The 23152-nt window shown below is 34.8% G+C and overlaps 2 protein-coding genes across 3 annotated transcripts; both read left to right on the top strand.

Moving 5' to 3' along the window:
- Window positions 1-3169: 3169 nt before the first annotated feature.
- LOC132067726 (probable transmembrane ascorbate ferrireductase 4) lies at window positions 3170-6734 on the top strand. The gene is made up of 4 exons (XM_059461030.1): window positions 3170-3473; window positions 3567-3618; window positions 4066-4262; window positions 6154-6734. The coding sequence occupies exons 1-4, from the start codon at window positions 3321-3323 to the stop codon at window positions 6472-6474; spliced, it is 723 nt and encodes a 240-aa protein (XP_059317013.1). The 5' UTR covers window positions 3170-3320; the 3' UTR covers window positions 6475-6734.
- A 6353-nt stretch (window positions 6735-13087) lies between these two features.
- On the top strand, window positions 13088-21602 carry LOC132067724 (uncharacterized). 2 transcript variants are annotated; one of them, XM_059461029.1, is made up of 11 exons: window positions 13088-13362; window positions 14221-14307; window positions 14674-14847; window positions 17623-17738; window positions 17871-17959; window positions 18070-18167; window positions 18485-18587; window positions 18718-18793; window positions 18889-19003; window positions 19496-20027; window positions 21243-21602. In XM_059461029.1, exons 1-11 carry the CDS (start codon window positions 13113-13115, stop codon window positions 21331-21333), a joined length of 1731 nt encoding a protein of 576 aa, XP_059317012.1. In that variant the 5' UTR covers window positions 13088-13112; the 3' UTR covers window positions 21334-21602. The 2 variants fall into 2 exon arrangements, with proteins under 2 accessions (XP_059317012.1, XP_059317011.1); XM_059461028.1 differs by having other exon boundaries at window positions 18064-18167.
- The last annotated feature ends 1550 nt before the right edge of the window (window positions 21603-23152 follow it).

The following is a 23152-nucleotide window of genomic DNA, read 5'->3' as shown; positions in this document are numbered from 1 at the left end:
GGGCACGACATTTAAAAAAGAGGAAAGACTTTTGAAACTTGTGGTTCAAAATACGTCTTGAATATTTGTGTGGCTGTAAATCATTCATAAAGTGAATTTGTTTCCAAATTAGGAAAGAAGTCATTTATTTTGACACGAATTAAAAAGAAAATAGGTTCACATAAATTTAAACAGAGAGTGTGGTAATTAATTTTGTAATAACTCCCACCTTTCGCTGCCCCTATTCCCTCCTATTCACTTCTTGGCCCTTTATCATTCTTATCGTAAGGGACTAGAGTGAGCCGTCTAACCTTTCAAGCTAGACGCTCACCATTTTTGTCTGGGTGGAAGCTGGCGGACAGGGCTTGCTTAACCGGATACACGAAATTGGGATCTTTGTTGCATGCAGATCTTTCTATGTTCTTTCACCATATTGATATGAGAACAATTGCAATTTACAATACTTTTCCTATAGTTTTTGAATTTATAAAATTTAATTTTAAAATATTAAATTAATCTAATCCAATTAAATTTAGAAAATTAATCAAATTGACTCTCAGAAAGCCACCCTAGCCCATTGAGTGCTCTACCTCGGGCTATCGACATCATATGCTTTACTGAAATAGATTTCGTGAAAAAATGAGTTGGTGGCATTTTGCACCCTTAATGTGTGTTCTATTTTGCAATTTGCACCCTATCATATTATTTTTATTGACTTGCACCCTAACCTCTTTAATTTCTTGCAAAACAATAAAATTACTCTTTTATATAATTTTATATGAGGGCAAAATAGGAAATACAAATGAGAGGGAAAAATTAAAAAATAAATGACATTACATTTAAAGAGAGCTGAAATAATTTTTTTTGTCTCACTCCCCTTCGAAACCAAACTTTCAGGCTAACATTGCTAAACATTAAGCTAAGAACATTCGTCCACCAATTCACCCACATAAAAACCATCGAAAACCCCTTTCCTCTATTCCTCAAAATCCATGGTTGTCAAAAAGGATCAACAAGAATCAAAACAAGGGACATTATCACTTCGGCTGGAGCCTAATTGTCTTGTTACACAAATCTCCATTGCTAAAGAGTTGCCGATCAAGAGTGTGCACAGCAAAGGTGTTGGTTATTTTTTTTTTTTACCACTGGAAGTATTTTAGCTGAAAAGAGGAATTCTTAAAAAAAAAAAAAAAATGATCCAAGCAGACATCAATACAACTCATACTTTATGTTTCCACTGTTGGCATTGCAGTTCAACCACATCAGGTTTATTGTTGACAATTTATTCAATTTCAAAGCACAAAATCACTCTCTTTTACTTAGTTGTGATTTATAGACGCCTTGCATAAATCAAGATCCAACCTTTTTGTTCCTTTGGAAAAATATGTTTTGGGATAGCCAATTCTATACATTTATTTAGGTGGCGGGATGAGCGATTAAAAAGGAAAAAGCATAACTAGAGCATAGAATTAGCAAGAGGAAACAGAGCTCCAAGAATTGATCATATTAATAAGTTTACAACTTTATAGCAAAGCTACAAAGGTAACTGGTAGAAATTAGCCAATGAAAACTAATCATGACCATCAATATAACTCTACTAATGAAGCAGATAACAAGAATAAAAGATAAGACATCAAAGTTTCATGAAAATACAAGCAGACGGATAAATAAAGAACCCAAATCAACAATCTTTTAACATTTTCTTCATAATAAAGTACAGTGAGAGAGAGAGAGAGAGAGAGAGAGAGAGTAACGAATTCCAAGAATTGTTTAAGCTCTCTTTAATGTACTTTTATTTGTATTTCCTATTTTGCCCTCATCTAAAATTTATCAAAACAGTAGTTTTATTGTTTTGCAAGAGATTAAAGAGGTTAGGGTGCAAGTCATAAAAAATAATAGGATAGAGTGTAAATCACAAAATATAACACACATTAAGGGTGCAAAACGCCACAGACTCTGAAAAAATAGATATATCCGATCTTGGTTGGCCTTTCACCCCCTAGCCAGAAGTAATCCCCGTATTTTTCCACATACGTGAATTCGATCCTCCAAAGCCCGTTAAAGCTCTCTTTTTGTTACAACTATTTTGAGATGAAGGGAGTGCATTTTTAAGTCGTGGTGCTCAATTGCCTTAAATTTTGAAGTACATAATACTGTGAGGATAAATTTGGATCTTTTTGCTATATTCTATTTTTGGTATAGAGTTTTATTTATTTATTTAGGAAACTATTACAACAAATTATAAAAAGTGATCATCAAAAGTGTCCCGTTTAAAAGAAGGTGACCAATACACAAACTCAATGATATTAGTGGTAAAAAGTAAAAAAGGAAACGAAAAAAAGGGTCAAGATGTGATTGAATGAAGGCCTAAAATAAGTTGTAACGTATAATTGGATCAACGCTTGTGATATTAGCCTCTTTTGTAGTGACATGATTTGCCCACCCCACACACTGTTACTCCTAAATGATGCCGATTTAATTTAATCCTTAGAAAGAATAAAGTTACAATTTTTGACAGTGACAACTACTAAGTGTCGTTTGGTAGCTGGTTATGAGTTATATTATTCTTGTTTTAAGTCCAACATGTCAAAAATATCCATTTATTTTGAAAAAAAGGCTAATAATATTCTCCGAATTTATTTTGGGTAAAAAATATCTCTCCTGTCCTTAAAGTTTTCAAATATACCCCAGCCTTGACGGAAATTATCCCCCCAAATAACTCGAAATCCTTTTTTAAACATGTTCCATCATTTAAATTCGACCCAACTAAATAATAACCTATAAGATTCCCTTATTCTCCCAATACGTAGGTATGAAGTTTGAGGGAATTGAGGGAATACGGGGATCTTATGGATTATTATTTAGTTGAGTCGGATTTAAAAAAATAATTTCGGGTTATTTTGAGGGATAATTTCCGTCAAGAGAGGAATATATTTGAAAACTTTAAGAACGGGAGGGGTATTTTTTACTAAAATAAATTCGGAGGATATTTTTAGTCCTTTTTCCAAAAGAGAAGAGTATTTTTAACCCTTTTCCCTAAATAATATCATGTTTAGTAGTATTTTTTTGCTATGCATAAGTTACAAGAAAATGGCAGGATATGGAAGTACGTGAATAACTATACCTGCATAATTAATTTATGTATAATATAATAGATAAATTTCTTCACAATTAATACCCGAATAACGCTACCCAAGCTACCAAACAACTCCAATTATTAGCATACAAACAATTGTAATACATTAAACAATTCTATTTCTAGGCGTTGCATTGCTTTATTCAAAAGTATAAAAATCAGTGTCGGTAGCTCAGTGCAAAATAGCATAAACACTACTACTTCCATGGCTACTTCACTATCACTTTCACCATTTTCACTACTTGTCTTAGCAAGATTTTCAGCTTCCATTGTTGCTCTTCTTGTTCTTACTTGGGCTCTTCACTTCAAGACTAGCTTTTACTCTCATTCTTCTTCTCAAGAAGACCTTATTTATGCTGTAAAGTGACCTTTTCTTCCCTTTAATGTACTGCATTTGAGCTAGAATTTGTTGGTTTTGAGTTATATGATCCTTTGGTTTTTGGTTTGACAGGTGCTTCATCCATTATTAATGGTAATTGGGTTCATTCTTGTAAGTGGAGAAGGTGAGCTTAACTTCCTTTTTTTTCTTGAAGTGATTTTAGAAGGTGGGGTTTTTTCTTTCTTTCTTTATTTATCTTGTCAAAAGCTTTAGTGCATTTTGCATAGAGTACTTAACTTCTTTTTATCTGCAAGTGATTTTGTAAAGTGGGGTTTTTGTTTTCTTTCTTTATCTTGTTAAAAATTAAATCTTTTTTTTTTCTGGTAATGTAGCCATTTTAGTGCATTATGCATAGACTACTTAATTTTTTTTTCTTTTCTGGAAGTGATTTTGAAAAGTGGAGGTTTTCTTTCTTTATCTTGTTAAAAATCAATTCTTTTATCTTTTTTGAGTATTGTAGTCATTTTAGTGCATAGATGACTTCTTTTTCTGGAAGTGATTTTGGAAAGTGGGGCTTGTTCTTTCTTTCTTTATCTAGTGAAATCAATTTTTTTTTCTCTTGGTATTGTAGCTATTTTGGTGCATAGATGGTTGCCAGGTTCAAGAAATTTGAAGAAATCAGTGCACTTGTGTCTGCAAGGGCTAGCTTTGGCTTGTGGGATTTTTGGGATATGGACAAAATTTCATAGTAGAGATGGGATTGTGGCTAATTTCTTCAGTTTGCATTCTTGGATGGGTCTCATTTGTGTTTCCCTATTTGGTGCTCAGGTATTTCTTCTTCACATTTTGTCAGCAAATTCCTTGAATTAAAGAAAAAAAAAATGAAGAAGTGAGGATTCATATGGTAGACCCCGACTTATTTGGGATTAAGCCGAAGTAGTTGTTGTAAAGAAAAAATGACATTGAAAAGGCAGAAAGATAGAAAGGTTCTACATTGAGTTTCAAGAATGTCATTGAAACTGATTCTGAAAGTTGCCTTATCTTTTGAGAATGTAAAAATTACTTATCATACATGAGTACTGTTTATCCTATTAAAGTATAGAGTATCTTATGAGGTACTCTGTTTTTACTTCCTATTTGAGTAGTTTGGTGGCATGTCACATCTTTCAAGTTAGCATTAAATCACTTATTTGTGCAATAATTGTGCATAGAGAAGCTTCGACGTGGCCTAGAGATTTGATAGCTGTACTACGTGTTTATTTGAGCAAAGAGATATTTAAGGGCATGTAGAAATGGTCCTACTATTGGGGTCTTGAAAACTTGATAGTTGTGTGTTGGAATGGACAGTGAAAAGAAGGGTAACTAGAGAATATACCTACAAGGAAAGTGATCTATAAGCCTCCCTGTAGATCAAGCAAAGAAGGAACCAGCGGGATGACAACTAGTTCTTTTGGGCTATGTTGCTCGGATTCTTCAAAAATGTCGTTAGGTGTGTGTCGTCAGATCCGCTAGAAGTAGTGCATCTTTGGAGGATCCAACATGAGTGCGGAGACATTTTTGGCGAGTCCGAGCAACATAACTTTTGGGATGCTGAGTCTCTTCTATAACTTGGTAGTGCCGGTAAATATATTTGGTCGAATCTACATTATCTCCTGGTGCAATAGGCTTAGGATTTTAATGGACTACACACGCTTTTGGTTAGAGCATTCATGAGCTATGATGCTTGGATCCTTCAATAAATCAGATCCTCCAAAACTAATGCAATATTGGAGGGATCCGACAGGGGTTCAGCTGTATATTTTGGTGGATCCGAGGGACATAGCTCATGAGCACATGCTTCAGGTTAGCGCAGAGAACCTTTTTGAGTAGCCAAGACCACAACAAATTTAGCACATACAGCACATACCTTACTGGATTCACAACTTTCTTCTGCTCTAGAGTTGAAAAAGAGTGCAATAATGGATTATGGAGTAAACTAATAGGTACATCAATCAGCTTCTAAAAGAAATTGTTCCGATATCTGTGTGCGAGATCATACACATTGTACTGTGCTCAGGAAAAGAAAAATTATGTGCTTTGTACCTGCATTGTGTAAGTGGGAGGGGGTTAATAGGGTAATCTTTCATAAGGCGCAGACTTAATTTCTTGACAGAGCAATTGGTTATATATCATTGCTACTATTCTTGTTCACATTACAAATTCACCTAGTCAAAATCCAACTCCTACAAGTTACATTTCTGCTCAAGGAGATCATAAAATAAAAATGATTAGCATGAAGTAAAGTATAATTTGAGCAGAAATTTGGGGACAACTGTTTAGTAAAATGACGCTCTTTTTATTTCTCTTGCAACTTATGGACCTTTTAGACCGCAGTCTAAAGATCCCTTTTGAGCAAACTGAAAATCTTATAAAGAAACACTAGACCACCGTTTAAAATTTTGTAGATTTTAATTAATGTTGACAGTCCCAAGGGCTATATTTACACAATTTTTTAAAAGAGAGACAAAATCTAAAAGGTGGCGGTAGAAAGCACATTTGCTTAAATCACCCGGAATTTAGCGGTTTTGCACTGTAGAATTGTGCAGAATAGTTTATTTATCAGAGAGAGAAATTTTGTTCTGCTCAAGAACTAGTGAAAAAGTCAAGCATAATGTTTCTGTTTGCATCTCAACTTGTTTGTTTAGATTTATTTATGTGATGCTGTTTCATGTTACTGCAGTGGTTGATGGGCTTCTTAAGCTTTTGGCACAGAGGAGAAGTGCGAATGACAAGAATACGTATTCTTCCATGGCATGTATTCCTCGGCCTGTACACATACGGCTTGGCAGTGGCAACAGCCGAGACAGGACTTCTCGAGAAGTTAACCTTCTTGCAAACAAAGGGAGCTGTGCAGAAACGTTGCACTGAGTCCATGATCGTAAATGGTATGGGGCTCGGTTTAGCTCTTCTTAGTGGCATGGTAATATTTGCTGCTGTGTTGCCTAAGCATCAAACGCCACATTCGAAAAGTGTTTACTCTAGTAATAAGTTACATTCTTAGTTTTTCATACATGGCTATACCGATAATTCTCATGTAAATACGCTCTTTGTCGGTGCTGTTTATAAATGAAGAAGGTCCAATAAGTTCCTTTTTTCAATCTTTCTGGCAATTTTGGTAGGCCAGAATCGTCTTGCTGGTTCTTCTTCAGTGTGCTTGGCATCTTCCAAGGGTTGTATTTGTGCTTTTTGCTAGGTTTTGTATATTTGATTTTAAGAAATTTGCCTAAACATAGGTCAAAAAAAAGGGTTGAGTTTGCCAACTTTGCGTATGATCTAAATTTGTCTATAGCTGCTGCAGGGGCGGATGTAGCTTAGTATATGGGGGTTCCCAGGAACCCCATGTATTTGTTCGGATCCTGTAGTTGTATTGAAAAATTCAGTAAATATATATCCAATACGACTTAGGAACCCACAAGCATAACCATTCTCTTTATATTTTTTAATTTGATATGGGTTGGAACCCACAAGCATCAAATCCTGAATCCGCCTCTGAGCTGCTGCTATTAACCAAATTCAAGCCATTTTGGTAACGACTGGGGTAGGAATGAGACACTTCTAACGGAGGGTAAAATTGTTTCATTTCGCATATTTTGGGAGTATTGTAGACCCTTTACCCTTTTACTTCTAGTAGGTGTTTGGACATGCGATTTCATGTCATGATTTCAAGTCATGAGATGAAATCAGCGTTTACATGCAATTTCATAAATCCCAAATTATCCAAAAAGGCATAATTTGGGATTTCAAATCATGATTTCAAAATTTTTAAATGTAAAATTTGACCTATAAGTTTATATCTTGTAAAAAAATCCATAAGTTGATATATATTTTTTTAACAATTACTCCTACCAGTCATTTACTAACTTCATTAGCTTCTACCAACAATTATTTATGTTCGTACCATGTGGGAGGATTATATTAAAGAGTAGTTACATTACTATACATGTTAAATTTTTCATTTTATTGAAATAAAGTTTGACAAATTGATGTTGCATTTTTTAGAAAGGTCTTCTAGTAACGTATTAATTTTGTTATGAATTATGAATTGTTCATTTGGTAAGATTGTATAAAAATTGAGAAAGTTTTGATAGTTTTCACAACTTGTGGGATTTTTATGTCTATAAAAAAAAACTTAAGAAATTGAAATTGCATGTCGAAACATATTTTCAACTTACGGTTTCAAATTATGATTTCAAATCATGTCCAAACGGCTCCTAGTATCGTAAAACTTAGTAAAATTCTTTATCGAGTTGCGAGCTTCCTTTTTTTTTAAAAAGACATCATACTATAAGTTCAAGTGAAGTCCATCTTTTTTGGTTTGATAATCGCTATGTATGAGCCTTTGATGGAATTCGAACCTTGGTTATCATTCCAGTTAGTACCATCTTTTACACTTCACCATGCGATAAATTCGCGTTGGAGAAGCTTTGGCTTACAATATGCACAAGTATACACTGCATTTCAATGCCTTAAAAAAGTAAATCTGACCTACAAAAGATAAAACAACCAAACAAAAAAGGAAAAAGGGAGAGAAATAGTCTTTCCTTTCTATTACTATAAAAAATTATACCAAAATTAAAATAGATTTATAAAATTAAGGGAAAGAAAAAGAAAAAAAAAAGAACAAGAGCATTGCACCTTTTCTTTTCATCTTTTGTTGTATTTCAAAATTGAAATCTATTGACCGATTAATCTACATTTGCATCAATAGACATTAAATTGTGTAAACAAATTTTAATTCAAACCTCAAACAAACTAGAAGTTTTTTTTTTTTTTTTTTTTTTTTGTTGCTTAACCATCTGATATCCAAAATATACTAAATACAATCATAAGGTCTCGTATTTAAATGGCATAATATATAAACAAGTCTTCAAACTTGGCTTCAGCTGGCAAGTATGCCCTTCAACTTTGAGTGTGCACAAGTAGGCATCTTAACTTGTACAAAGTTGATGTAGCAACCCCCTAGGGAGGATACTGCTAATCGAAATTCATTCATACTAACTAAATTAAATATTCGTCCCGAAAGTATTTTTGCAAAATAGACTAATAACTAAATTTAAGGATAAAATTTATGACAACATGTTCACGAGTAGAACAAAATAATAAATACATATGTATTCAAGCGTACCACAAAATGTAGAAGAAACAAATTTAAGACAATGACTTGATCATGTGGTAGCGGAAATAGGCCCATATGAATAAGTTTCGAAATACGACATATCAACATAGTAGGATATAAAAGAAACCTCTAAAAAAAAAATAGAAATATCCAATCATAAAAATGGACAACACCTATTTTGAGTTAAATCAACACTTTAGAATTCATCAAACACGTAGTGGAGGAATATTTTTCATGCTACAACATATAAGGCTCATACCAAGCATGAAATTCAACTCCAAATCTCAAAATACAAACTAGTTAAGTTCCCAAGTTCAACACAAGTACTGAATTTAAAATATTACAAGACTTGGGCATGGACACTCGCAAAATAGTCGAGTCATTCATCAAAACCAAGTTACAACATATTAGCATCATGACCCGAATTTCATTCAAAAGTGCATATCTAAGTGTATCACATAGATCACGTACAAGTCCCCCAAAGTATACAAAATGAACATGCTCATGCAAATGTGATCTTCATCTAAGCATCCGAGAGTCTACTTCAAATGACCATCCTCAAGTCTCTTTCGGAACATCACTTAAGATAGTAACAAACTATCGCTAAGCATAAAGCTTAGTGGCACATAAACTTAACTAACACTTAAAATAAAAATATAATGTAAGGAGTACAAGAATAAATTCTAGGAATAAGCTTGTCAAAATCACCATCAAGAACTAAATGAAGGTACAATCCTTTCAAGAAAATAAAATATCAAATATTAAAATAGTTCAAGATATCAATATTCAAAATCTCAAATATCGAGAAGCTTTCCAAAGCAAATCCAAGAAATTTCACCATTTGGTTAATTTCGCCCAACACATACATCATGCAATTACATCAAAGCATAATCGAATAACAAGAAGGACCGGAGTCCAAATCAAGTACGGTCGTCACCCAATAATCAAGATAATCAAGAACCATGTTGAAAGTGGCTTCCCCATTCATACTTAAGATGGACCAAGATCCATAATTAAGATGAAATGTGAATCCAAAGTCAAGATGGGACAAGATTCGAATAATCTCAAGAGGTATGCCAATATAAGTGACAAAGTCACTATCACGAAGAGGACAAAGTCCCAACGAGAATGCAATAATGCCCAAGCAATCCGTATATGTGTGGCGAGTTAGTTTGTCTTACAAAAGCATTCCACATGATACCAAATGATATTCAAAGTTGCTCAGTGACTCAAAGTATTCATACACAATTAAACATAGCAAAATAAGAATTTAATTAGTAACAACCGAATAAGATAGCAAAATAAAGTAAAGACAAGTTTTACCCAAGCTTAAGATATTCAAAAGACTTCAACTAAATAAAATGTGAAATTCAAGAATATGTGCAAACCTTGGAGCTTTAGTGCCTCTAAAGCTTAAGAAAAACACCAAGAAGTTACAATTCCCAAAGCAATGATCAAGCAATTATATCGACTTCCTTAGCTTTTACAAGAGCCTCTTGTACCTTAAATACACAATGGAATACTCACTTAAGGTCTAGAGTTTAACGATATAGAAGCTAAATCATGACGAACAAAAACGGGGCTAAATGGGTCGCCATTATTGCAAACTTTTAAGTAGAAAAATTTCTGGACAGCAGCTATGTACTGCCTTGCAGCCCATTTTTGACATAGTAAACAGAGAAATTAGAATTTTCGCAAAACACGAAAGTTGTGGGTAATTTTCTTATCTTTCCACAGCCTTTTGAATCACCAAATTCCAATTTATAGATAAAAAGTTATGGTCAAAATACTAACTGTTTCCAGCTCCAAAAACGTGATTACATTTCCTTACTTTAAGGTTTCAAAATCTCTAACAAAAACTTGAATATTTCACCCAATAAAATGTGGAATAACAAACTTACCACAAGATTAATTGAGCTTCTTCACAAATCCAAAACCTAGGATTATCAAAACAAGGCTTAACCTATTTGATTCTTGATGGCAACCTTCCAAAATATATACAAAGAATGAAAACTAGAAGGATCTTAATGATATTTGAAAAGTAGTTTATGTGGATTGAAGTCTCTAATGGGGGGTTTAGGAGAAGAAGAAGAAGAAGTAGAGAGTTTTTTTTTTTTTTTTTTTTGAAGGGTGATGAAATAGTCTTTACCCTTTTGATATAGGAAGCTAATACCCCTTTTGATCAAGTGGGTCTAAGAGCCTGTTTGGATGGGCTTAAAAAAAGTTAGGCCAAACGAGCACAATTATTTTTGGGCAATTCCCAGAATTGCCCTTCTTTTGGGGTGGTCTTTAAATTTTGCCCCTCATATTTGAAATGTTTAAATTTTGCCCTTCTTTAACACCCATAGGTTCTAGGTTCGAACCCACGCGCGGTAAAATTTTAAAAAAAAAATTCGCAAGGCAGTTTAAATTTCGCTATGCCGCCAACGGCATACACTTGTGAAGGAATTACCAAAGTTATGCCGGACCCATCATACTTATGCCTTGTGGGCAGACTTGGCATAAGTATGCCGGGTCCGCATAACTTTGATAATTCCTTCACAAAGTTATGCGGATCCGCATAAAAGTTTGCCCATTAAAAGTATGCCGCCCCCACCGCATAACTTTGTGAAGGAATTATCAAAGTTATCGCCTAGTCCCAACAAATAAATATTTGAGTGATAAGTCATAGCATGTTTTGTTACCGATTATCCCGGAAAGTGGTTCAAAATATTCATCATTCTTGTGGAAGCTTGCTAGGTGTATCACGTGGAGGACCTAAAGTTTCGACATTGTGGATAGCATTCAGGTGCTTGGTGACCATCTATAGCTAGCTAACTTACACCGAATTATTGTCTTTAGCTTTATCTAAGATTTACTTCGACAGGAATAAACATGCTCTTGTCTTTGGTGGAAATGGTACGTAATCTGGTGCAAATGCAATTCATGATGAGGTTGTCAATCGTGCGTACGTGTTAATATTGTTAAGTTTGGATTCGTTTATTTTAATTAGGATGGGCGTAGTTAAAAATTATGTGAAGAATCGACTTTTCTTGAATACTTATGCGCATGGCAGATTGCATAAGTATCTCGTCCCAGATAACTTTGATAATTCCTTCACAAAGTTATGCCGGTGGGGGCATACTTTTAACGGGCAAACTTTTATCTTAGATGCATAATCTTTGTGAAGGAATTATCAAAGTTATGCCGACCCGCATACTTATGCCAAGTCCGCCCACAAGGCATAAGTTTGCCGAGTCCCATAACTTTGGTAATTCCTTAACAAAAGTATGCCGGGTCCCAAGATAGCGAAATTTAAATTTCGCCTTGCGAATTTTTTTTTAAAATTTTGACCGCGCGTGGGTTCGAACCTGGAACCTATGGGTAAATAGTCAAGGGCAAATTTTAAAGATTTCAAATATGAAGAAAATTTAAAGACCACCCTAAAAGAAGTGGACTCCGCGCAAAAAAAACGATGATTATTTTTGGGCTTGTTTTAAGCATAAAATGGCTTATAATTTAAAACACTCAAAAAAGAAAGAACTTATGTTCGTTTTCACCTACTTATAAGCCAATCCAAATGGGCTCTAACATATGGGCTTCATCCAATAAATATGACAAGTCTCAATTTTTTTTTCAAACAAAAACTAAAATTTTAAACTCAAGAAAAATAATAAAAGTAGTTACTACAAGAGCAAGATTATTTAAATGTCAATAATAAATTTAGGGTGTTACAGTTGAACACGTAAACACAAATGTTAACATGGCACTGACGTGACATATAAATTTTGGAGGTGTCTAGATAATCATTTTATAAGTTGGAGTGTTCAACTGACAAAGTGGAGACAAGTTGAGCTGCCTACTTATGCACACTCAAAGTTGGAGGTCATACTTGCCAGCTGAAGCCAAGCTTGAGGGCCTATTTTTGTATTATGCCTATTTAAATTGCAGCAGATGCGAACACACTAGATGATTTCTTCCCGTCTATCTTAGTTTGGTGGACAGAATTACTCGGTACATGTGTTGACCGGAGATAGCAGATATCTCGTAAAAATTTAAAATTATTCCATACCTAGTATTTATACTAATCCGATAAACATTTGACACACATCTTGAAATACAATCTTATCATTGGATTATACTTGACAAATTCTCACTTTAGTTTATGCCTTAATAATAATAAATTAATATAATTTGATATAAATATCACGTGTAAATAATTTTTTATCCTTACAAAATCAATAAAAATGTGCACAATTATAAAATAAATAAATAAAAAATAAAAAGGAAAAATCAGTACTCCAACTTATCCAAATTTGCATAATAGTACATCAAAAGGAACACTAAAAAAATTGAGAGCAGAGATTCCATTGATAAGAGCATCATCACAGTTAGGTGTCTGCATTGATGCTACTTCATACTCAACTCTCCTCACTAGAAGAAATGAAGAACAACTTCAAACTCCAAATTCTTCCCTTTTTACCATTCTAAACCCTACAAAACATTACATACATAACCTAAAACCCTAATAAAACAGTCAAGAAATGTGTTCTTCTATAACCCCATTTTCACTTACTTTTCCACAAAAATTCCCTTTCATTAACCATCAAGATTTCATTTTTCCCTCACACCCTTTTCTCCTAAAGACTAGAAATCCTAAATTTTCACTCTCAAATTCAGTTTCAGAAAATACTGAAAAAGTTTCTTGGAATATTTCTGATCCAAATGCTTTTGATGAGTACAATGGTTGGGACTTTGTGGAACCTCCAGTTATCAAGAAAAAGAAAAAGAAAGGTAATTTTCTTAGTTGCAATTTGCCCCATGTTAGTTTTGGATTAAGTTGTAGCTGATTGATTGGCTTTTTTGAGGTTTGATATGAATAAAAACTTAATCTTTTGTCAAGAAGGAAAAAAAAAAGAAAAGTGTTTTTGTTAGTTACATTTGCCTCATGTAGTTTGGGATTTCTTTTTGAGGTTTGATATGAATAAAAATTTAATCTTTTGTCAAGAAAAAGAAGAAACAGAAAGGTAATTTTCTTAATTACAATTTGCCCCATGTAGTTTGGGATTAAGCTGTAGCTGATTGATTGGCTTTTTTGAGGTTTGCTATGAATAAAAACTTAATCTTTTGTCAAGAAGAAGAAAAAGAAAGGTATTTTGCTTAATTAAAATTTTCCTCATGTAGTTTTGGATTAAGTTGTAGCTGATTGATTGGCTTTTTGAGGTTTGATATTAATAAAAACTTAATCTTTTGTCAAGAAGAAGAAAAAGAAAGGTATTTTTAATTGCAATTTATTTTGAGTTTTGGTATGAAATTGGTTCGAAAAGAGGGAATTAGGGAAATAGATATAGAGGATTTGTATAGCCCACCCCAACTAGTTTGGGATTAAGGTAGCTATTGGTTGGCTTTTTGAGGTTTGGTATGAGTAAATATTTAATCTTGTGATTTCTTTGAGGATTGAGGTTTGTCGAAATTTTGGTTATATAAATGTAAATAATAGCTAAATAGATAAAATGTATTTATATAGCCCACCCTAGCTAGTTTGGGATTAAGATATAATTGATTGCTTGATTTTCTGAGTTTCGGTATGAATAAACATTTAATTTTGTGATTTCTTTGAGAATTGAGGTAATTAGAAATTGGGTTTTGCAGGTTTGTCGAAATTCTTGGTTATTGGTATGGCAGTGTCTCTTGCTGCTGGACTTGGTGTTGCTTCCTACTTTTCACTATACCAGAAAGGTATGATTTTGGGATTGTTGGATTGCTTTTGTTAAGGTTGTGTTCGGTATGGAGTTTTCCATTTTTTCCATGTTCGGTTGGTCAAAACTTTTGAAAAACGTTTTCTATAGGAAAACAAGTTCCTAAAAAATGAGGAAAATGACTTCCCTAGTGAAAGTAGGGATTTCCTTATATACAAATGCTTTGGATAATATTTTTCGCTTACATACCAAACACAAGAAAACAAGTAAGAAATCCACTTATTTCTCTGAAAAACATTTTCCATGGAAAACATTTTTCCTTCGTACCGAACACACCATAAGTGGGTAGTTTATAGTGCTTTGTGGAACTGTAGTTCAATTTTTGGCTTACTTGTGCTCCTTACAGGATTCAAATTTCAATTTACTGGGCCATTCCATGGGTCGCATGATAATTTAGAACCTAATGAGGCTGCTAGTAAGGGAGAAGATGCTGAAACTGCTGCTTTGTCAATGGAAAGTGCTCAGATTTCTGAAACAGTGGGGGGAGTTTCTGATTTGGATGATACAAATGCTGTCTTGGGTAAGGTTTAGAGCTTGATATGTTCAATGCCACCAAAATACGTTATGCTGTTTGCTTGTTTAAAATAAGCTGTGCATATGATTACTGTAATTGCATTAGTCTCGATAAAATGCTTGTAAAAGGTGTTGACTTGTTTCTTTCTTCCTTTGAACTAGTCTAATGTGAAATGCTAGTCTTTGCATGGACTTTTTGAATCATGTAATGATACTTCTTTAGAGTGTTCTTATTTGGGTTGGGAGTAATTTGCCTATTCTGGAATTTCTTCCTTCTTTCAGAAATAATTGGCTTGTCTGCCCCCTTCCCATCCTTTGCTGTATCAATGAAAATAATTTGAAATAGAAATTATAGTAGAAGACAATTGAATAGAATTCCTCATTCAAGGCAGGCCAGCATTCACCCATGTCATGTCATTTTATTTTGAGCTCGATTCGGTGCTTACCTTTTTTTTTTTTTTTTTGCAATTAAAGGAAATTTTATTAATTACCAAGTGAGCAACATTACGAAACCAAGGGGGATATTCCTAATCCACCCTTCTCCAGAAAAATACCACCAGTCCACAATTCCTACAAGACAACTGAACAACCATTGCTAACAAACTATCCAGCCTAGTATGAGCCAATACATTCCTCCAATCTCCAATTTCCTCTAACCCTGATGCATGGTCCAAGTTGTATCTGCTGTGAAGAATAACAGCAATTGGTTTAGATTTGGTCTGAAATACTCGTGTTTCTCTCAATTCATATGGAGTAGATCACAGCAGCAAAGCTTGCCGTCAAGATAGTGCCTCTTGCCCCTTTGCTTCTAGAGTTCTGTTTGACCCATTTCCATTCAGTTTCCCAGCTTTGTATCATCCTATGCCATTTTGCCACTCTTTAACATGGCCTTCCATAATGTTTGAGTGTAAGGACACTAAAAAAATAAGTGGTCAGCAGTTTCAGGTGCTTGAGAGCACAGCACACAAGTAGCAGGCATAGATATACCCCATTTCAACAACACATCTTTAGTTCTCAGTCTGCCTCACAATTGTGGCCATAAAATGAAAGTCTGCTTAGGTTCAGCACAGTTGTGGCAGACCAAGTGTTTCCATTCTACATTTTGAACATCACCCCTAATTTTAGTGTAGACTTTAGAGATAAGGAATTTTCCTCCCTGAATCAAATTGGTGATATCACCAAGTGTTTGCCATATTTTCCTCATTTTCAGGATTTTTCTGACCATCCAAGAAGCTTGAGTAGGGATATTCACAGTGTCAATGGATTGCTTCTTTATATAGTAAGTATGGATCCAGGTTATCCACAGTTTCTCCTTCTTTAAACTCAATGCCCATAATAGCTTGCAAATATTAGCATGGTTCCACATCTTCAGGTCCAGTAGGTTTAAACCACCAACTCCTCTAGGGAAGCATACATTGTCCCAGGCCACCAGTGCTCTCTCTTAGAAATTGTAGCTTCATCTATCCAGAGGTAACTTCTGCATACAGCCTCAATCATTTTCATTACCTTCTTAGGCAGTAAGAACAGTTGAACCCTGCACGGCTGGACTTCAAGTAGAACAGCTTTGATAAGTTGAACCTTCCTGCATATGAAGGTGATCTTGGCAGTTATTCTCAAAAAATGAAGGTGATCTTGGCAGTGTTTTTGTTCACCAGTGGTTTGTTTTGTAATATAAGTCAGTCCCTTGGTTGATAAAGGGACACCAAGGTACTTAGAAGGTAACTCACCCAACTCATACCCCAAAACATCCAAAATTCTCTGTTGTGTTGTCAAGTCTACACCCCCAAACTAGACTTGACTCTTGCTAAGATTTGCTTTCAGTCCAGCTGAAAATAGATCAAAGTTCAAACTTTCTCCTTTAATAGCTGCACAAATGTCTCATCTCCCCTTGCAAACATCAATAGATCATCCGCAAACAGAGGTGAACAATCCCCATTTTCTGGCACCTTGGATGATAATTGAAATCAGGTTCTTGTTGTAGAGTTCCCAAACATCTGACTAGATTTCCATTACTATAACAAAAATATAAGGAGACATTGGGTCCCCTTGTCTGAGACCTGTCTTAGCTGGGATAGTTTCTGATATAGCACCATTTAGCATGAAAGTATAACTGACTGTTCTTATGCATATCATGATCCACTGAACCATTTTACTGGGAAAACCAATCTCCCTCAACATCTGCTCAATGAAAACCCATTCAATGGAGTCATATGCTTTTTGTAAGTCCACTTTAATCATGCATCTGGGGAGATCTGTTTCCTGGTGTATCCCTTAATCAGCTCATGACTCGGGATGATATTATCAGAAATAAGCCTACCTGGTATGAAAGCTGATTGACTTTGGCCAATTTTCTCTTCCAAAACTCCTTTAATTCTGTTTGAAATTATCTTTGATATCACTTTGTAGACTCTGGAGCAACATGCTATTGGTCTGAAATCTCTTACAGTTTCAGGATGAGAAGTTTTGGGCACTAGAGTAACCACTGTATTGTTGACAGCCTTCAGAAGCTTGTTGTACTGAAAAAAATCCTGAACTGCTTTGAATGATCTTCATGAATGATATCCCTAGCCTTTTTGAAGAAATAGGCATTAAAGCCATCTATCCGTGGTGCCTTACTATTAGATGTTCTTTTTTAATTTACTTACTGTAATGGTGTGTACCAGTTTCCTTTTTTTTTTTTTTTTTTGGGTTGAATTTAGAATGGTGGCTGTCCTGTTTATTAGCTCTGAATTTAATTTTATTCCTCACTGGCGTAAACCTCTGGTTCTTTGTCATTTTGAAGAGACAAGCCATGTTACAACTAAAGGAGTAACCAGAGTAGTACTTGGACGTATTACAATTCCATTTGCTGTAGATTCTACTCAAGAAGAAGCTCTTTTTGTGTTGAAGAAACTCAAGGTATAGTTGCCTGACCATTATTCCATTAAAAGTAATAAGCTTTCCTGCTGCTATTGTTCATTTTTCTATCCAGAGTTATAGTTTAGATTTGGTTCCAATCATAGTTTCACCATTATAATATAAAGTATACAGATCATTGAAGATGCTGTTAAAGCAGATGAATTATGTACAAGGAGGGAATATGCAAGATGGTTAGTAAATGCAAATATACAACTGGAAAGGTAATTTTGGATCAACAGCATTTGTTTTGGCTAGTTTTTTTTAGAAGGAAGCTACAATGTGAGTAGCACTAACTAGATCTTTGTAACATTTTTTTGACTTGTAGGAGTAGAAAGCATCGGATAGTTCCATCAGTTGTGCTTTCTGGTTCTACAATTGCTGCCTTCGATGATGTGAGTGTTGAAGACCCTGATTTTGCCACCATTCAATGTAAGCTGGACATGTTGTTACCAAGCATAATATATACTCCCTCTGTCCCAATTTATGTGACACTTTCCTTTTTTAGTCAGTCCCAAAAAGAATGACATCTTTCTATAAATAGAAACAATTTAACTTTAAACTTTCCATTTTACCCCCCACACAAATATCTATGGCTTGTTTTAGAGCACAAGTTTCAAAAGTCTTCCATTCATTCTTAAACTCCGTGCTCAGTCAAACACCTTCACATAAATTGGGACAGAGGGAGAGGGAGTAGCATCATTGAAAGAGCTAATATTTTCAGTTTTTCCTTGAAAATTGTGATCCAGCCCTAGCTGAGGCTGGTATTATTCCTAGCAAGCTGTCAAATAAGGAGTTTGCTTCCACTCCAAATGTTTCAGAAGATCAGGGCGTCTGTTTTTTCCCCAATAGGTACTTCGATGTTTGGCTCCCCCTCCTGTCCCTTCCCTTTTTGTTGGTTTTTTTGCACTTCATTTCATTTCAACCTTTGTTACCTTCGTCTATGCTTCTACTTAAGTTAATGTCTGTTTTTCTGTTTCAGTTTTTTATCTCGTCAAGATCTAATTAGTTGGAAAGCCAAAATAGAGTATGAAGTCATGCCAGGGATAGACAAAGAGGTAGGGGAAGAGCCATGCTCCGGCATTGTGTTCCAACTTTCTGAGATTTTGGCATCCTTTATCTGCCTGAATGTCTGACTCCGTTTACAGTTCAGATATCAAGGAAGAACATAGGTTTTCTGGATGTAAGGGACATCAGTTCTGAAGCTTTGGTGGAACTTTTTGTGGATTTACGGGCTGGTGAACAGAGCATTCTTCGGAGAGTTTTTGGTCTCTTTCTTTCTCTGTTATGCACTATTACACAAAGAATTAGATTTATAGGGTGCACACTGCAAAAATGTCACCGCTCACAAACTACTTGCATGTCGCCCAATCATTCGTTGACATGTGCAAACATCTTACCCCCTCCGCTCCAATTTATGTGACGCTCTTTCGTTCTTAGTCAGTCCCAAAAAGAATGACACCTTTCTATATTTAGTACAATTTAGCTTTAAACTTCCCATTTTATCCTTAACGACACGATTTATAGCCACATAAATATCTATGATTTTTTTAGCTCCACAACCTTCACATAAATTGGGACGGAGGGAGTACTAATTTACTTAATTCAGTCAAATCATTTTTTTTTTGGGTGGGGGGGGGGGGGGGATGGGGATGGAGATGAAAAAATATAGGAGGAATTTAGTGCATACAAGACAGTCTAAGTACACTAAAACTATGAATTGGGAAGTTTGTTGATCGCCTATATATGATCATTTACAGGACAGGCAAAACGATTTCAGCCTGATAAACCATCCACGAAAGCTCAGGCAGCTGTGTCACTGACAAGTGGGAGAATGCAAGAATATATACAAAGTGAACTGTCAAAACTTGAAGCAGAGAATTTATCAAGACTAATGGCAATGGAAGAAATCAAGTCTGAGCTTCTTGATAGAGGAGAAATACAGAGGATTTGGGAGAGTAAAATGGAAGTAGAAAGAAGTCGTGGTTTAGAGGTAGAGAATGCTTATCTGGATTCTGTTAGTGATTTAGAACAGGAAAAGATTCTACAAGAGAATGCTCTAGCTGAACTTCTGAGGCAAAAGGCAGCTCTAGATTGTCAGAAGCAGCTACTTTCTAGTCTGAAGGAAGAGGTTGATGAGATGTCCGAAAGGCTTGCATGTGAGAAGTTTAAGCATGTGGATGAGCAGTGTAGTTTAAGTGCTACAATTCATGATTTGGAGGTTAAGCATGAAGCTTTGCTTGACACAAAATCTATGCTGGAAGCTGAGGTTGAAGCTTTGCGAAAACTAAGGTACAAATATGTGTTAATTGTAGCTTTTGTTTTTTTCCTCTGTCTTTTTTTGAAATTGGTAATAGTTGTTTTCTTTTTCTTGTTATATACTTTATGGAGTTTCAAGTCCTATGTTGCTCGGACTCTTCAAAAATGTCAACGGGTGCGTGTCGGATTCGCCAAAAGTAGTGTATTTTTGGAGAATCCGCCACGGGTGCAAAGATCGAAAGTGAAGAGTCCGCACAACTTAGGTTTCAACATCTAGAAGTTCAGTGAATGTTAATGGTGTGTTTGGTACGAAGAAAAATGTTTATGAAAAATTTCCTAGAAAATGTTTTCTTGGAAATTAAGCTGGTTTCTTGCTTATTTTATTTTTTTGGTAGGAAAGATTTGCTAGTGTTTGGTAAGGAGAAAAATATTACTCCAAGAGCATTTATGTAATATAGCAAAACATTATGGGTGGGATGGGGTGGGGAGTTGGGGTGGCAGGGGGTGGAATGGTCAAGGCATGGGGGTTGGGTAGAGAGGAGACAATGAACTTGGAATGTCACTTTTGAAACTTGTTTTTCCGTTAGGGAAGTCTTTATCCTCAGTTTTAAGGAACTTAAGAGGAACTTATATTTTTAGAGAGAATGTCTTCCACAACATTTTGGACCAACAAACATGAGAAAATTGGAAAATATTTTCTGGAAAATGATTTCTTCCATACCAAACACACCTTAAATAGCTATAGGAGATTTTACTAATCTCGCTAAGGCATACATCTGCTGTATCGTGCATAGATTGGAGACCACATAAGAGTTATATATTTGTTGCGAAGTTGATGAAGAAGCTTAAACTAAGGGCATCTTCTATTAGCAAACATGATCATAGTACTTCTGAAAGACTTTTTGATGAATTACTCTTGTAACATAGTTAGAGGGATCGTCTGGAAGGAGATTTAAGGGAAATATTATTTTGCATGTGCCACAATTCGTTCAGAAATTACAATTCTTAGAAAAAGATTAATTACAGAACTGAGGAGTTTCACATGTTACATTTAAGATTTTTTTTTTTGTCAAGTTTGATATTGTAAAGTTCAGGTTTGGTGAGGGGAACTAATTCTTTTGATCTGATGGTGTATTTTCTGGTTCTATTTACACTTGTTAGCGGAAGTGATTGAAGTGGCCTGAAACTGTAGAAATTTTGACTCTGGATAATGTTAGGTGGTTGACAATGCATGTTTTGTTGAAACAGATCATGGGTCGAGGATGAAGCGAGGAAAAGTCAGGCTCGTGTTAAAGTTCTCGAGGAGGTTGAACGAAGATGGAAATGGGAGGAGCAATAGGAAGGAGGGGTCCTATAAGTTAAATAATCCAGCTGTTTTGATATGCACACTTTGTCAATGTCATGATCATTTTTCCTCATAAATATTTCCTTGGTAGTACCTTGTAATCTATTAAGAGGAGTTGATCTCTTCTCTCTCTCAATTTATTTTATGGATGAGAGTTGATCTTTGTCACTAGTAAAAGAAATTTCAAGAAATTGAAGAGTAACTTTTTGTTGTATTTTGAAGAATGAACTGTTTTTATAAGAAAGTGAATCTCTTCAGTTGGACGATGGAAAGTAATGGAGGCACAAACACAATTTTCTTGAAAGAGTATGGTCGATGTGTGGTCAGGAGGTCATTTTAAGTCGTGGAAACAATTTTTTGCAGATATGCAATGTAAGATTGCGTACCATAGACTTTATGTTACTTGGTTATTTGGTTCTTTTGTGGACGCTATGTGAGATTACGTACAACAAACTTTATATGGCTAAAAATGGTAAAAACATTGTCACTGTCTTGCCGGTATGCGGGCCCAAGACTTTTGTAACCTAAAATAAATTTTTGGAATCAAAATAACCCATTAAAAAAAGTAAAATTTTCACATACAGCTACCTTGTAACTCTTTCTAACAACCTATAACTACATATTCTATATTTACAATTCGTAATTAGATGACCCTATATTTATGTAGTAGTCGGGTATACCAAAATATAAAGATAAATATAGCGGAAATATAGACGCGAGCTTTAACTGACAACTATATTTATGGAAACAAAATCTTTTCAATTTTAATTAGAATCTATTATATTGCTCCCTGATTCACGCAAATATCCTCCCATTCCATATCCGATTCCATATCTCATTCAAATGCCTAACAAATTCAAAAAAAATTTGAATTCAAACATTACAATCATATTTTTAACCAAAAATAAAAAGGTTGAAAAACCTTTGAAAAATAACAATATCAAAACAATGAACATAGCTTGATTATCACGACGAATATATATTTGATTTCATCAAGTTGAGTTCATAATTGAGGTAACGATTTTTTTGTTGCAAACTTTTTTTTTTTTGTTCGTCTTTTCCGAAATTGTTTTAGCTAAATTGAATTTAACACATTGCTGTATTCGAAAACAACAGGATAATGACAAGCGTAACTGCGTTGATCCGTCATTCGGTTTTAACGATCGAACTGTTTTGTGAATTACAAAATTGATCTTTGTTGTGTTCATTGATAATTGCAATTACGATGAGTTAGTTTGTACGATTATAAATCAATTAGGCGTGATACCGTTAGGAAAACTATTTCAATAAAATATACTGTTGAAGGCGATTTTCAACCAATTGAAATACACAACGATATGGGAGTTCGTGTGTACGTTGAGCTTAAGAGAGAAAACAGAGTTTTGGGGATGTATCCAATGTGCGTTAGTATTCATGATTTGGATGTTGAGGATTGTGCAACTGGTAATCGTATTATTGGAGATGATGTGCTGCAAATTGGATATAGCGAGAATCGGGATGGTATGAAAGTTTGTGATTCTACTGTAAACACTGTTGTTTTGTTTGGGAACGATAACAATTTGATAATTTCGAAACCGGAAGCGAAAAGGAGTTTTTGTCGATCAAATTTACCGGGATAAGGAAACTTTGAAAATTGCGATGACGAAATACGCAATTCGTGAAAGATTCAATTTCAAAACGAGAGAGATCGAATGCTATAAGGTATGATTTTTGTATTCGGTAACGAGAAAGTGCGATGTATTTTTGTTATATTTGTACCGTATTGATATGATCCGTTAACTTATTTAGCAATAATGTTAATTTTAAAAATGTT

Source organism: Lycium ferocissimum, chromosome 8 (genome assembly GCF_029784015.1).
Source record: "Lycium ferocissimum isolate CSIRO_LF1 chromosome 8, AGI_CSIRO_Lferr_CH_V1, whole genome shotgun sequence".
Lineage (NCBI taxonomy): Eukaryota > Viridiplantae > Streptophyta > Magnoliopsida > Solanales > Solanaceae > Lycium > Lycium ferocissimum.
The sequence above is the reverse complement of the archived record's forward strand: the minus strand, read 5'-3'. Positions and strand labels throughout refer to the sequence as shown.